Source organism: Talpa europaea (genome assembly GCF_964194135.1).
Source record: "Talpa europaea genome assembly, chromosome: 5".
In the NCBI taxonomy this organism is placed as follows: domain Eukaryota; kingdom Metazoa; phylum Chordata; class Mammalia; order Eulipotyphla; family Talpidae; genus Talpa; species Talpa europaea.
This window is the reverse complement of record NC_140071.1, coordinates 25,759,525-25,772,963: the sequence shown is the minus strand read 5'-3', so window position 1 is coordinate 25,772,963 and position 13,439 is coordinate 25,759,525. Positions and strand designations below refer to the sequence as shown.

The 13,439-nt window shown below is 34.5% G+C and overlaps 1 protein-coding gene across 1 annotated transcript in view; it reads right to left on the bottom strand.

The window, feature by feature from the left end:
* Positions 1-351: 351 nt before the first annotated feature.
* The window catches only part of ITGA1 (integrin subunit alpha 1), a gene marked incomplete at both ends in the record, with an annotated part of 141,106 nt that continues 128,018 nt past the window's right edge, over positions 352-13,439 (bottom strand). Inside the window, 6 exons of the mRNA XM_084233401.1 lie at positions 352-396; positions 6,531-6,647; positions 9,002-9,094; positions 10,046-10,150; positions 10,309-10,413; positions 12,585-12,698. Coding sequence (XP_084089527.1) covers positions 352-396; positions 6,531-6,647; positions 9,002-9,094; positions 10,046-10,150; positions 10,309-10,413; positions 12,585-12,698 — 579 coding nt within the window. The remainder of the gene's footprint in view (positions 397-6,530; positions 6,648-9,001; positions 9,095-10,045; positions 10,151-10,308; positions 10,414-12,584; positions 12,699-13,439) is intronic.

Below are 13,439 nucleotides of genomic sequence, written 5' to 3'. Positions count from 1 at the left end.
AAAGTAAATGTTTCAATAATCATAAAAATCTTTTTCTATTTCTTAAATATTTTGAGTGGTGATTTAATATATAAACATATAGGTTATTCTCCGTCTTCAAGACATTGCAATTTTGCTTACTCAACAAAAATGAGTATTTAAAAATATTTTTCATCATTTTATAAAATATATACTTATGGTATTGTTTTTGGATCTTGCTTGATCTGTCATTTTCTGAGTGATTAATCCCTGATGGATTATATAAAGTTATGTGACTGTCTTTAATTATATTTATAAATTTCTTGTCACATATTTGAGGCAAACCTGAGCATAGATGTTTGAATAATTATTTTTTTTCTCTTGAAAAACAGTTCATTTTTCCATTTTCTTCTTTAATGGTCTTTTGAAGAATCCAATCTGTTAAGAAAATAGCAAACATAATATAATTATTTTAATTTAGATAATAAACACTAATCTTGGATAAAATTTAACTGAATAATATGTTAGCAATTCTGGGCAAACAAATAATATAATCAAGAGGTATTTCTTTCATTTACTTATTAATATTGACTGTCAAGAAATAACATTTATCAAATTGTTATTTTATTTTTAACTTTTTCATTGGTTAAATATGTCATGTATACCAGCAAATACCAGCACATGTCATGAATTAACTTAAAAGGACTTGGGAAAATATTGGGGGAGACTTACAAACTGTAGTTCAGCATTCTCTCCACTTTGCTATCATCTTTTTTTTTAAATTAAGGAATGTAGAGAGAATTTCCATCAAATAACCGTGGTTACAAGCTGAGCTCATTAGTGTGATAGGAGATATGGGTAGGTCCACTGTGGGTAGGGCTGGGAGATTTCTGATTTGTCTGAATTAACTTTAAACATGTCAGCACCTCTACCTATATAGGTTTAACAGGAAGGACCTTTTGAAAACACCTTGTATCATTTGGAAATGAAAATGAAGTTGAGAAAAAGATGAAACTATTCACATAGAGGTGACTGTGGGTCAGTTTTCATTATATCTTGTGATTTGAGGCTTCATAAAAATTATAAGTGGTTTCATTTATTTCCTACTATACAGAATTAATAATAAAAATAAGAGGTTAGAGAGCCCTTTGTAATAATCTCATCTAAAGTGCATATTTTTGAGCCTCCCCTGGTGGCACAGGCGATTGGGCGCAGCGCTGTGAGGCTGTCCAGGGCCTCTTCAGTGCTGCTTCGATCCCGGCCGGCCCACGAGGGTCCAACATGGCGCGGCAGACCTCTCCTGTTGTACCCGCTGCTCCCCTCAGCAGTGTATTTCATCAGTCTGCCTGTTCTGTTCCCTACTCTGTCTCTGGTGAATCCTCTCACCCTCCTGCGCATCTGGCCTGTACCCCGGTTCTTAAATAAATAAATAAATAAATAAATAAATCTTTTAAAAGATTAAAAAAATAAAATGCATATTTTTAAAAAAGGAAATTAAGAGAACTGGTTTTTGTAATATGTATTTTTTTAATTTGGTAGTAGATTGTAATAGTTCAAGCAAAGACAATGAGTCAAGTTCTTGAAAGTGTGATACATTCATATCATTTAAATAATGAAGAGGAATAAATTATGCAAGGAAATTATATATATTTTTTTAAATAATCTTGAATACTTGAGAGGTTAAAGGGGTAAATGTTCAAAAATATGCACTTTTAAAATAGAGAAATTTGATTCCTGCTATGAGAGAGACCATCCGGGTATTTTTCTTTTTCTTTCTGGCTTATTTCACTGAGCATGATCCCTTCCAGCACCATCCATGTTGCTGCAAATTGCATGTGTTTATCTTTTTTGAATGCTGAGTAATATTCCATGGTGTATATGTACCACATCTTCTTGATCCACTCATCTCTTTTGGGCATTTGGGTTGTTTCCAAAGTTTAGCTATTGTAAACAGTGCTGCTATAAACATAGGCGTGCAGGTGCTCTTTGGAATTGATGTTCTGTGTCCTTTGGGTAAATACCTAGGAGTGGAACTGCTGGATCATATGGAAGCTCTATGTTTAGTAGGTCAAGAAATCTCCACACAGCTCTCCATAGTGTTTGGACAGGTTTGCACTCCCACCAACAGTGCAGGAGAGTTCCTTTTTCTCCACATCCTTGCCAACATTTGTTGTTGCTAGTTTTTTTAATACGTGCCATTCTCACTGGTGTAAGATGGCATGCTCAGCGAAATAAGCCAGAAAGAAAAAGAAAAATACCAGATGGTCTCACCCATAGCAGGAATCTAGAAAACTTAAATAAGGGACCAGGAAAATGAATAACTATAAGAAAGTGAAAATCAAAATCAACAAAAAACTATGAACCAGAGACACTGTATGGGGGGTGGGGGGCGGGGAGGGGAGGGATTGGGGTCAAAATAAGGGGGTTGCAATTGTATGGGGAATATAAAAATAAAATTTATTTAAAAAAATAGAGAAATTAATCGCCTCTTCCATTAAAAGCTCCTTACCCTCCTTGGTTAATCTATTCTATAGAACCATCTTTTCTCCTTGGAAATAAAATTGCAGTTTCTTGGAGCTAAGAACAGGTAATTGCTCATCTCCAAAGGGTACTTAGCATATCCTAGTTGCTCATTAAACATGAAGCTTAATAAGATAAGGTGCTTGCTCTAAAAAAGGTCCGAGTCTAGTGGGAGAAAAGCACCAAACAACCAACAGGTCATAAAAAGTGGTATATCTGCACAAAAGAACACCACTCAGCCACAAAAAGAGATGAAATCCCACTGCCCGCGACCACGTGGAGGGAATCACAGCAAGCAAAACAAGTCAGAAGGAGGAAGACAAACACCAGATGATTCCACTCACATGGAACACAGAGAAACAAAGCAAAAGAACAGACAAAACCAAACCAAAATCAAACCCCAGAAATCTGACTGTAGAACTAAGGTGACCAGATTGGGGCGGGGGGATGGGGAGCAAAGTGTAGCAGGGCCTAAAGGACCATGGTGGAGGCCATTAGAGAACTTTATGGAGGTCTTTTTGTCTTCCACCATGCCAGAATCTAGTTGGTGGCAGATGGGGGAAAGGTAGAACTGCCTGTTCTGCAAACAACAGAAAATTGAACATTAAAAAACCCAGTACATTTGTCTTCTTTAGAATTCCAATTCCTCTACACGTCTCAAGGTCTTTTCCTGTGTGCCAACTATAAAAGTTCTGGATTCACAAACCCTTAGGGCTCTTAACTTGTGCCTGCATGCCCTGAGTCAAAAATAAATCAGACAAGGTTTTCAGAAATGCAGGTGGTGAATTATAAGACATTTCTTTCCTGCTCCACCGCTCATGACCGTCTCTTTTTTCTCAAGTTTTTTTTTTTTTGCTTCTTTTCAACCTTTGCTTTTACAAATTAAATGTACTATTTAAAAACTTAACTACTGTTATTCAAACTTTTCCACCCAATCAATTCTATTGACATTGGGGTTTTAGAAGAAGCTGGGTGATTAGACCAGAGATAATATAGTTTGTAGCTTCAATCTGGGCTGGATTAATACTAACCAAAATTTGAAACAAGTTTATTTTTAGAGCCCTCAGATTTTCCTCACAGCATTTGCTTCTATTCTTTTTCTTTCCATATTTGCTTAGTGATGCTCTTTATGTTCCCTTAATTCAAAACCAAAGGATCTTGGCAAAGGACAGCAAAGGACTTCATTAAACATTCCCTGGTGGAAAATGCACTTAATGACTATAATATGGAATAAATGTTGAATGAATAAATTCATGCTAAAGTATAAAAACACTAAAAAATGGAAATGTTATTCCTCATCCATACCACTCTCGCCCTTCAAGATATACATGTTGGATGAGACACAAATTTTTAGAATATTTAATTCTAAATTTTAATTTTAGAATTAATTAAACAAATCAAGCATGGGACTTCAGTCATCAGTATGAGGTCACATTGGGAGAGAGGAAAGTTTTGCTCTCTGTGTTCCTCTGTGCATGGGTCTCATTCTGCTCTATTGGTTATTTTGGTCTGCCTGGGTTTCTCCCTCAATGGGAGATATCATATTTCAGGAGATATTTCTCAGTCTATTTAAACTGTGCCTCTTACAGATGTCTCCCCTCAAAACCAAGGGTAATAAGGATCTACTATGATTTGGTCATGCTTTATCTTCTGTTATGTAAACTATAAGATAAAGATACAAAGACAGTGTCCTTTGAAATGGAATCACGCTCCACTAAGCATCTTGTGGCCTGTTCCCTGCATGGAGTTTCAGACTGGGAGTTTCAATGGACTTCCGGAGTTGGAGTTGTGGGATTTAGAAGGAGGGCGCTGGGAAGAGCCCTGAGATTTCTATTATAGATTAATCAGTATAAAGTGATGCCTGTGGCTGAGAGTGGCCCGCCAGATTCAGAGAGGTTCCAAATGGCTTTAAAGCAGGAGGAGGGGCAATTAATCTTTTTTGATGGAATGGAATTGCTGAAAGTCTGAATCCAACCAGAGACTTTCATTCCAAAACCAAATACTTTCATTCATGTAAAAGTTCATGACCCTCTTGAACAAAGAACAATTCCTGGAACTCCAGAGTAAAGAGCCCTGCCCCATAGCTTGCAGCGTAGGGATATATTGGGAAAGGGACGGATTTGCAAAAGGGTCATTGCTTGAAGCCAGCCCCTTACTAGCTGGTAATCTTGGCAGAGCTATTTAAATTCTCTTTGACTTGGTGTCCTTAAGTATAAAATGTATTTAAACTACTTGAAAAGGCTGTAGTGACAAGAGTGAATAAAAGCCAGGAGAACACTGAGTGAAGGGGTTAACAGTGTTGGTCCTGAAGCAAAATGCGCCAGATTCAGGTCGTTAACCTCAACCTGACAATCCATGGGGTCTTGGGAAACCTATTTAACTTTTTATTCCTGGGTTTCCACATGTATAAAAATAGGTTCATCATACTGTCTACTTCATAGGTTTGATGCTATTATTCACGTGGAAAAGCTGAGAACAGTTCCTGGCACATAGTGAACAGTCAGTAAGGGCTAGTTCCCTTCCCTTACGCCATGGACCCCCAATTCTGATTGCCAGTCCTTCCACTGAGGAGTCAAACTAACTATATCTATGAATCAGGACAGTCCAAAAATGGGGAAAAAAGTAAATAAATAAAACATTCTTTGGGGTCTAAAAAGAACATTTAAGAGGGCATCGGAATATATCAACAAAAAGTTTACTGGATAGAAGAATATGTTAATTTTTACATCTGTCCTTTTGTAGACGGATGACTGAAAAACAGGCGGATGAAACTTGTTTGTTTAAACAGAAGTATGAGGCCAGGGAGAATGTAACAAATACTAGCCTTGGCTTTTCCCTTCCCTTGCCAGTAGTTTCTTAACACTCTATGGGGAAGTTCAGTACTCAGAATAGAAGATTTTCCTGAGAGAAAGCAAAGCAGCACATTCTTCTAATGCACATGTACATAGTGAGTGAAGGAACTCCCTTCCTTACACTATGCACAACCTAGACACCATGAAACCAGGCCTTGAGTACCACAGTGTGGTAAAGCTCAGTATTACAGACAGGGCACTGATCCCCTGTAAGGCAAGAGGAGCAGCTGGAAGTTTAGGGGAGTGGAGAATCCTGTCCTGGGAATATTGCTGAAGGAAAGCTCTGGATTCTATTTACTGATCTAATTGCTACTGACCTACAGCTTTAACATGGCTTCTTCACCTCTGAGAGTAACCCCTCAATAGAGGAAGTTAGTGATAGGAGATTCAAAACAAATAGGAACACTTGATAATTCAGTGGAGGAGAAACTAAATATTTTGATTGAAAAACAATTCTGTGGTTTGGGTATTATTAAAATGAATTATTTAGTCACACTCTAGTTTTTAAAACATAATAAAACAACAGGTGAAATATAGGGTGATATTTTGCTAGAATAAATGTCAGCTTAATGTTTAGTTGAAATAACATTAAATTAAACTTTTCTATAGGATTTTGTTCTTTATTAAATTTACTTTAAAATCCTTCATCTTAATGTGGGTTAATTTGAAAATCATACAATTAAGAATTTGAAAAATCTTTCATGCTTTAAGCAAAACATCTATGTAAACAAATATCTTATACATCAACTAAATGTAAATCTCTCTCCTGGGCACACATCTACTAGATACCATGTGGTATAGTTGTTTATATATTAAAGAAGAATTTGATTTTTAAGATACACAGAGATAAATGATCAGGATAAGTCTCATCCTCAGCATGATTCTAGTGCTTACACATTCTTCAAGTGGCAAATCCATTCTTTTCTTTTTCTATAAAAGAGTTTTCATTGTTCTCTGCTCATATCAATAATGTATACTTAATTAAAAATCTCTAAGAGAGAGCCTCCATGATTTTTGATTGTCTATTTTTTTCTTTTACAAAAATGGATTAAATTGTGCACAATATTTGAGAACTGTCACAATTTCAATATTTTCCTTGCTTTATGATACTGTATTCCACAGCATAGATAAATGATAATTTAGTTCAACAATTTGACTTTGATCACTGAAATAGAAAGTCACAGAAACTTTGGTGCTTACCTTCCACAGTGCTAATATGAGTAGCATTAACAGCAACAAGCCAGCAAAAGCACTCAACAAGATGACCCATAATGGCACCCTGCCTGGTAGCCCATCTTTGGATATTTGAATAGCAAGCTGAAAATTATTAAACAAGATTTTAAACATTGATAAAACATCTGTTAGGACTCCCAATATATTCAGTTCTTTCAGGCCCTAATTTTATCAGTGTACTTTTTATCTCATCACTACATAAAGAGAAATCACTGAGTTTTGTATCTTAAGATATCCTCTATATATCCTAATCTTTAACCATTTCCAATTTATTATCAAAAATATTTATAATCGTATAATATTTATAATATTCTTATAAAATACAATTTCAATATATTTAAATATAAAATATATTTAAAATATAAAATATAATTTATAATATTCTTATAAAATATTTATAATATAATCATCAGAAATTTATATATAAAGAGCATATTGCTGATGAATAAGAATACTGAAGCATAGGAGTAAATTTAACTCAGGGAGAACCAAAAGTATTATATGTTTTACAGACTTATTAATTGATGTTAGTGCATTATCACAATAGTATGAGTTTAGGCTGAAACAGCCAGAGGCTATTGACATGAAAACCCGGGTATATCTTCTTACTCTAATTGTAATGTACTTTTTTGTTATTTAAAAATTGAGGAGGCGTTTTCATGCAGTAAAATGTACAAATCCTAAGTGCACAGATAAAAGAATTTTTGTATATATTCACCCCCAATATGCTCTTTATTATATCAGCCTGTCAGTAACTATCAAGCAGTTTGGGGCTGCAATAAATTAAAAAAAAATAGATATTTATCATGGCTCTACATATTTATGAATTGCATAAGTTTCAGTTGTGCCACATTAAGATTGACATCTGTATACAGCTTTTAGTGCCACAGCTACTCAAGTTCTCTCACTATGGCACCCAGACCTCCCTTGTATAATCTGTGTCCCACCCTGTAGGTTTCTGAGAAAAAAACAAATTCAGGGTAAAAGTCAAAGACATTTGCCTTTCACAGGGAACATCTCAAATGCTTAAGCTGGAGTGAATAGTAAAACAGGAGGTTAAGGGAGTAGATGTTTGCATATAGAGGATACTGATCCAACACTTCAAATCACTCCAGGCAAGTCTCTGCTGATGCACTGGGAATATAGCGCTAGCAGGAGTATAGGTATATACCAAAAATAACTGTCAAGACAGATTTTCAACACATCTGAAACAATTTTCTGAACTTGCAGGTACAGAAACTGAAGTCTGATTGGATCAGTGACTTTTCTGAGATTATATCATTATAAAATGATCACTTTTAGCAATTTTAAATTTAGATACACACTGTTTCTTTTGGGATTAAAACATAAAATAAATAGTAACATGGGGAATTTTAAACTAATGATGAAAATATAAAATAAGTAGTATCATGGGGAATTTTAAAATAAAGCTACTTATAAAATTTTAATGCAACACACATTGGAATCAAATGCACTGTTTTCAAATATAATACATATTCATATTTCTATGGTGCCCACTGGTGCAAATTTGTTATTTCTATATATGGAACAACTTTGCATTTATTGGGCTGTACTCAGTATAAGGTAAGTAAATACTGTATGTATATATTTTGCACATACTATGTGTATTATAGGCATATATTTTTAAAGGTAAATACTAAAAAAAAGGTGAACATAATTAGAGGCTAATAACATTGGAATAATTTCAAATAAGCACTGTTTTGAAATAAGAAATTCTACCATGATACCTAAATGTTAGGTAGTTTCCAAATAGAAGTTTATGACTCATAAACTTATAGTCACCTGGGTTATTTAAACTCTCCTAAGGAAGAGGTATAGTCATGCTGAAGTACTTACATCTATGATGTGTTTTGTGTCCTGATTTTACAAAATGCCAAGAAGAAAACACTGTATTTTTACTGGAGTCAAGCATGGACTTGTAATAGGAAATAATACTTCAATTTTGTTTCTAACCTCCCAATGACTAAATGAAGAAACATATATTTATGTATCTACATCTACATATGTACATATATGTATTCCTGTCCAGTGCACACTTTCTGTAAAGAAATTGTTTTTCTAGTCTGCTCTTTACATGTCAACTGCTTTTTTTATAATGTCACTTTTTAAGGGGGGAAATTGCAAATGCATCATTGTTATCAAGGTGAAAGTAAAAACATCTATTTACTGTGAAAACAGAAGCAATAAAGTCAAACATGGCATGTTAATTGTAAATACTGTGATTTTTCCCAGTTTCTTACAAGGATGAACAAGACTGAGATCACACTTGGAGCTAATCAAGTATAATTTGAAGCAAAAAGTGTTTGTCACTTATTGAGAGCAACACGGCTTCTGGGATGATCAGCAATTATGAAACATCATGTCACAAAATTCTGGGTGGAATATCTAATGTTTTCAAAACTTAGAGTTGCACTTACCTCTCTTTTTTGATTGCCAGTACTTAAAACGAGTGATGTATTTTCACTCTGAAGTTCTGCTCTTATGGTAAGATTTAAACTGGAAAAATGTGCCTGAAAATCAAACAGGATTTAATTTCAATATATTATGCTAATCACAATGAAAGCCAGTTATGTTTGAATAGTACAAATTTAAAATGAAGATTTTTCTGAGCCATTAAAAATGTTGTTTTTGTTAACATCCATGTGGAACAGGAGGTATCAAATAATGGGTGTGTTCCCACTCCCCTCTGCACTCAAATTCTTACTTCAATCCTTGTAATAGAATGGAAAATTTTTCTAGGCAACTTCTACTCCTAATTACCCTTAGCAAAATCAAACCTCAAATCTTGTCCAGCTTTCATCTAGTTTAATATGAAATAACTACCTTCTGGTAATGAGGTTTATATAGGGTCTAGCTCAGGATAAAACATGAAGTTTCCAATAGCAGGCAATTGGTGACTTGCAAAAATAGCAATTTTATGAACAAATTGAAACTAGAAATTTTATATAAATACCGAAGTACTTCCAAATAGTATAAAATATAGTAGAAGCAACTTGTTGTCAGATGGATTTGACATTATTGGGAGTTAAAAGATATCCTCCAAAATTATTATAAAGTCTGCTCTAACACAGTGAGTCTATAATATGTTAGCTCTGTCCTTTGTTCACAGCACAAAGGATTGCCATACTATAATTCTTTGGTCCTTAACCGAGTTCCAAAATATTAAGATGTGTAAATTTTGGTACTGTATAGGGTTACTTTCTTGAGGTAAAAAGAAAAAGGATATAAGAGACTGAAAAATGGCATATATGTAGAAGAAGATCTTGGAGATAATTTACTAACAGACACAGAAGTTGGTCAACTAACAGACACAGAAGTAGAGCTGGGGGTGGTTCCACAAATGTTAAGACGTCTGGATTTGTGTTCTTTCTGCAGAAGCACTCTGATTTGTGTATATTAAGCAATGAACAAGTATTTGTCAGTACAATTTAATAATTGTAAAGATGAATATAATCACTTACTTTTACAAAAGTTGGTTTCCATAAGATAAATGAAACATTCACTTGGCTCATGTCAGAAGGAAGCAGATTACACGTGATGGTAGCAATTTTGCATGTACTGCAGTCCTGTTTAAATATCCAGAGTTATACATTAGTATTCTTAACACTTGATAAGAAAAACTATATTGAAATAGTTAAGATAGTTATTTTTAGGTCAATATCGAATTAATTCACTTGGAAAGCACGAGGTAAAATTAGCATTTGCCTTGGTTATCTGAACTTACCCGAATTGTGCCTCTCTTGAGATATTTAGATTTGGTTAAATTCGCGATCTTCCCAGATTTGATACCAAGAGGATCCTGAAGGCTGTGGGGTCTGCAGTTTGCATTCTAGAAAGTGAAAATATTTCTTTCATCAAACGTTGCCAGATATCAGAGGGGAAAATACCTTGATGCAGTCACATGAAGAATCTGGGAATGGGGCCCTCCCTGGTGGCGCAGGTGGTTGAGCGCAGCGCTGTGAAGCTGTCCGCAGCCTCTGCAGCGCGGGTTCGATCCTGGCCGGCCAGCGAGAGACCCACATGGTGCCCGCTGCTCCCCTCAGTTGTGTGCTTAGGTCAGTCTACCTGTTCTGTTCCCCGCTCTGTCTCTGGTGAATCCTCTCACCCTCCTGCACATCTGGCCTGTACCCCGGTTCTTGTATAAATAAATAAAATCTTCAAAAAAAAAAAAGAATCTGGGAATGACAGTCACTCTTCTATGTGACCATGCATATCTTTTAGTGTGCAATATGGAGAAAGCTATTAAACACCACTCAGATACACCCACTCCAAATAGCCATTACTGTTACCATGCCAATTGTAATAAATAGCTGTAAGGTTCTTATGGAAAAGAAAGGATGTTAAACTTATTGTTATATAAATAATACATTCATTAATTTATTGTTTTCATCAACTATTAGTTTGTAAATTGTCATAATACCAAATTGTCATAATACCAAAAGAAAAACAATTAAAACTCTTACTGAGGAAAAAGAAGAGTTAGCATTTGTTATTAATGTAACACATATGAATGGGTTATGAAACAATAAATAAGAGGGGATCTTTCATCTGCATTTATGCATTCATCCATTAATATTTTTGGGGTCTCTTCACACCAAGGGTAAGACATTTGGTCTGTATCAATGAAGATATAATTAAACAGTCTTATATATGTTAAAATACCATGCTGGTAGCTAGTTCATGGATTGTTTTTCTAAACTTAATCTAATAACTTTTTCTCTCCCAGGATTCTCTATATCCTTTATATAGGTTTTGAGAATAATGGTTGATAAGGAACTGTAGGGAAAGCACAGATTCTCACAGGCCTGCATTTTTAGGGGGAAATTTTAGAAAGAATTGCTAGAGGTTTATTTTTTCCTTGCTTTTACAAAAATTATTAAATGTCACAAGTCAACGATCACTGTTGATATTTCTTGATTTCTGAGAATACCTTAATGAAAATATCTGAAGACAGATTGTCAAATTCTGAAATCATGCATACATTAGTTCAATACTTATTGCAATTTTCAACATTTTAGGGACTGAACCATAATAACTGAGTATCATATAGGCTCGTTCGATGCTATCAGTGTGCTATTGTTTGCAATAAGTGAGTAAATATGCTACAGCAGGTTCTCAATAACATTTACTTCAATGTTATTTCATTATAACACTGATGAGAAAAAATACCCCAGCTGACAGCAATGTTATTTGAGGGTCTGCTTTTGTTGTTATCATTTCATTTAAAATCTCAACAATATTAGGTTAGATGTACTGTTTGAGGTGCAACTGTGTGCACCTAGGAGTAATTAAGAAATCTTTTTGCAGAGTCGTTTATTCATCTCAAGAAGTTAATGTTGTAGTAAACATTTCAGGAAGAAATCAGCAATTATCTGAAATTCACACTAGTAGATTGAATAGGGACGCCTAAATGCTATGCCCAGGACCTAACACTTGGAACCTGTGACTGTGACCTTAATTGGAAGTAGGGCCATTATAGATGAAATTAAATTAAGGATCTCCAGATGAGATCACTTTGGATTTAGAGTGGTTTAAAAAATCCACTGATGAGTGTGCTTGTAAGAAATAGAAAAGGAGACACAGGGCAGAAGGTCATGTGAAGACAGGCAGAGATTCAACTACAAGCTAAGGATTGACAGCTGCCACCAGAAGCGAGGAGAGCTTCAGGAATGGATTCTTCCCCTAAGCCTCCAGGGGGCACCAACACTCTCAGAACATGGATTATTTGGACTTCTGACCTCCAGAACTGTAAGAGAATCAATTTCTGTTGTTTTCTGCTACCCACTCTGTGACAGTTTGTTACCACAGCAATTGTAGTCAACTAATGCATTTATTAAATAACCAGTGGGACTTGATATTTTATTTTTTGTAATTTTGTAAATGTCTTTTCATGTTATTTTGGTAAAGCTCTTCATCAAAACAAGTGGCATGTATAAAAATATTTTTAAAAACTGAAAAAGGTGATACTAATGATATGATTCCAAGTCACACATGACTTACATCAGAAGATGACCATCCAGTTGAGTACAGCACATGATACTGATCAGAAGTCATGTTGGGGAATGAAATTGAGAGCCTAAGTTCTGGCATCGGAAAATGTCCACTTTTTGCAATCTGTAGGGGAAAAAATAGACTTTTTTTTTCCTCTTTCTGTTTTATGTAGGACTTTGACTTTAATTAATGAGTTAAATTGTGAACCAAGAATTTCAACAAAAGGTACAAATGAAATCCATGAAAAGAACATTGTAGTATATATACATTTCTTTTCTTTTGCAAGAAAACTATCTTTGTCATCAAACTCAAAGGGATAAATGCCAGCCTCATCTATAATAATATTTCATGATTTCGTATTTTTGAATACACATTTAAATCCATCATTTGAACTGGATCTTCTTTTACTTTAGTAATATTAAGTTGAGTCTATGTCTATAAGTAGAAATTACCTAACATAAAAGTCTGACTCAACCTCAAGGTGTCCACATCATGGTAATGAAAAATTCATTTTGAAAGACTCAAAAAGAAAAATAAATCTTGTAATAGAAAACACAACTTAAGACAGTGGTAATAGGAATAAAAGTTACAGTATAATACATAAGACAGATAGCAATGAGCAGAATCAGATATATATTTATTTGTCAAGTAAAAGAAAATATTACCAAGACAATTTGAAATAGTCATAATTACTTTTTTATCAACTGCTTTTCTCAATAATACTGAGAATGCAAACAAAGTACATAGGTTTTTTAGGTAGTATCTATTTAGTTCCATAGTTTATCTAGGAAACAGTTTTCATGAATTGTGTCTTATTGGAAGAAATTATAGAGTTGGGGCTTTAAAAGTGCTTCAAAGCATAAT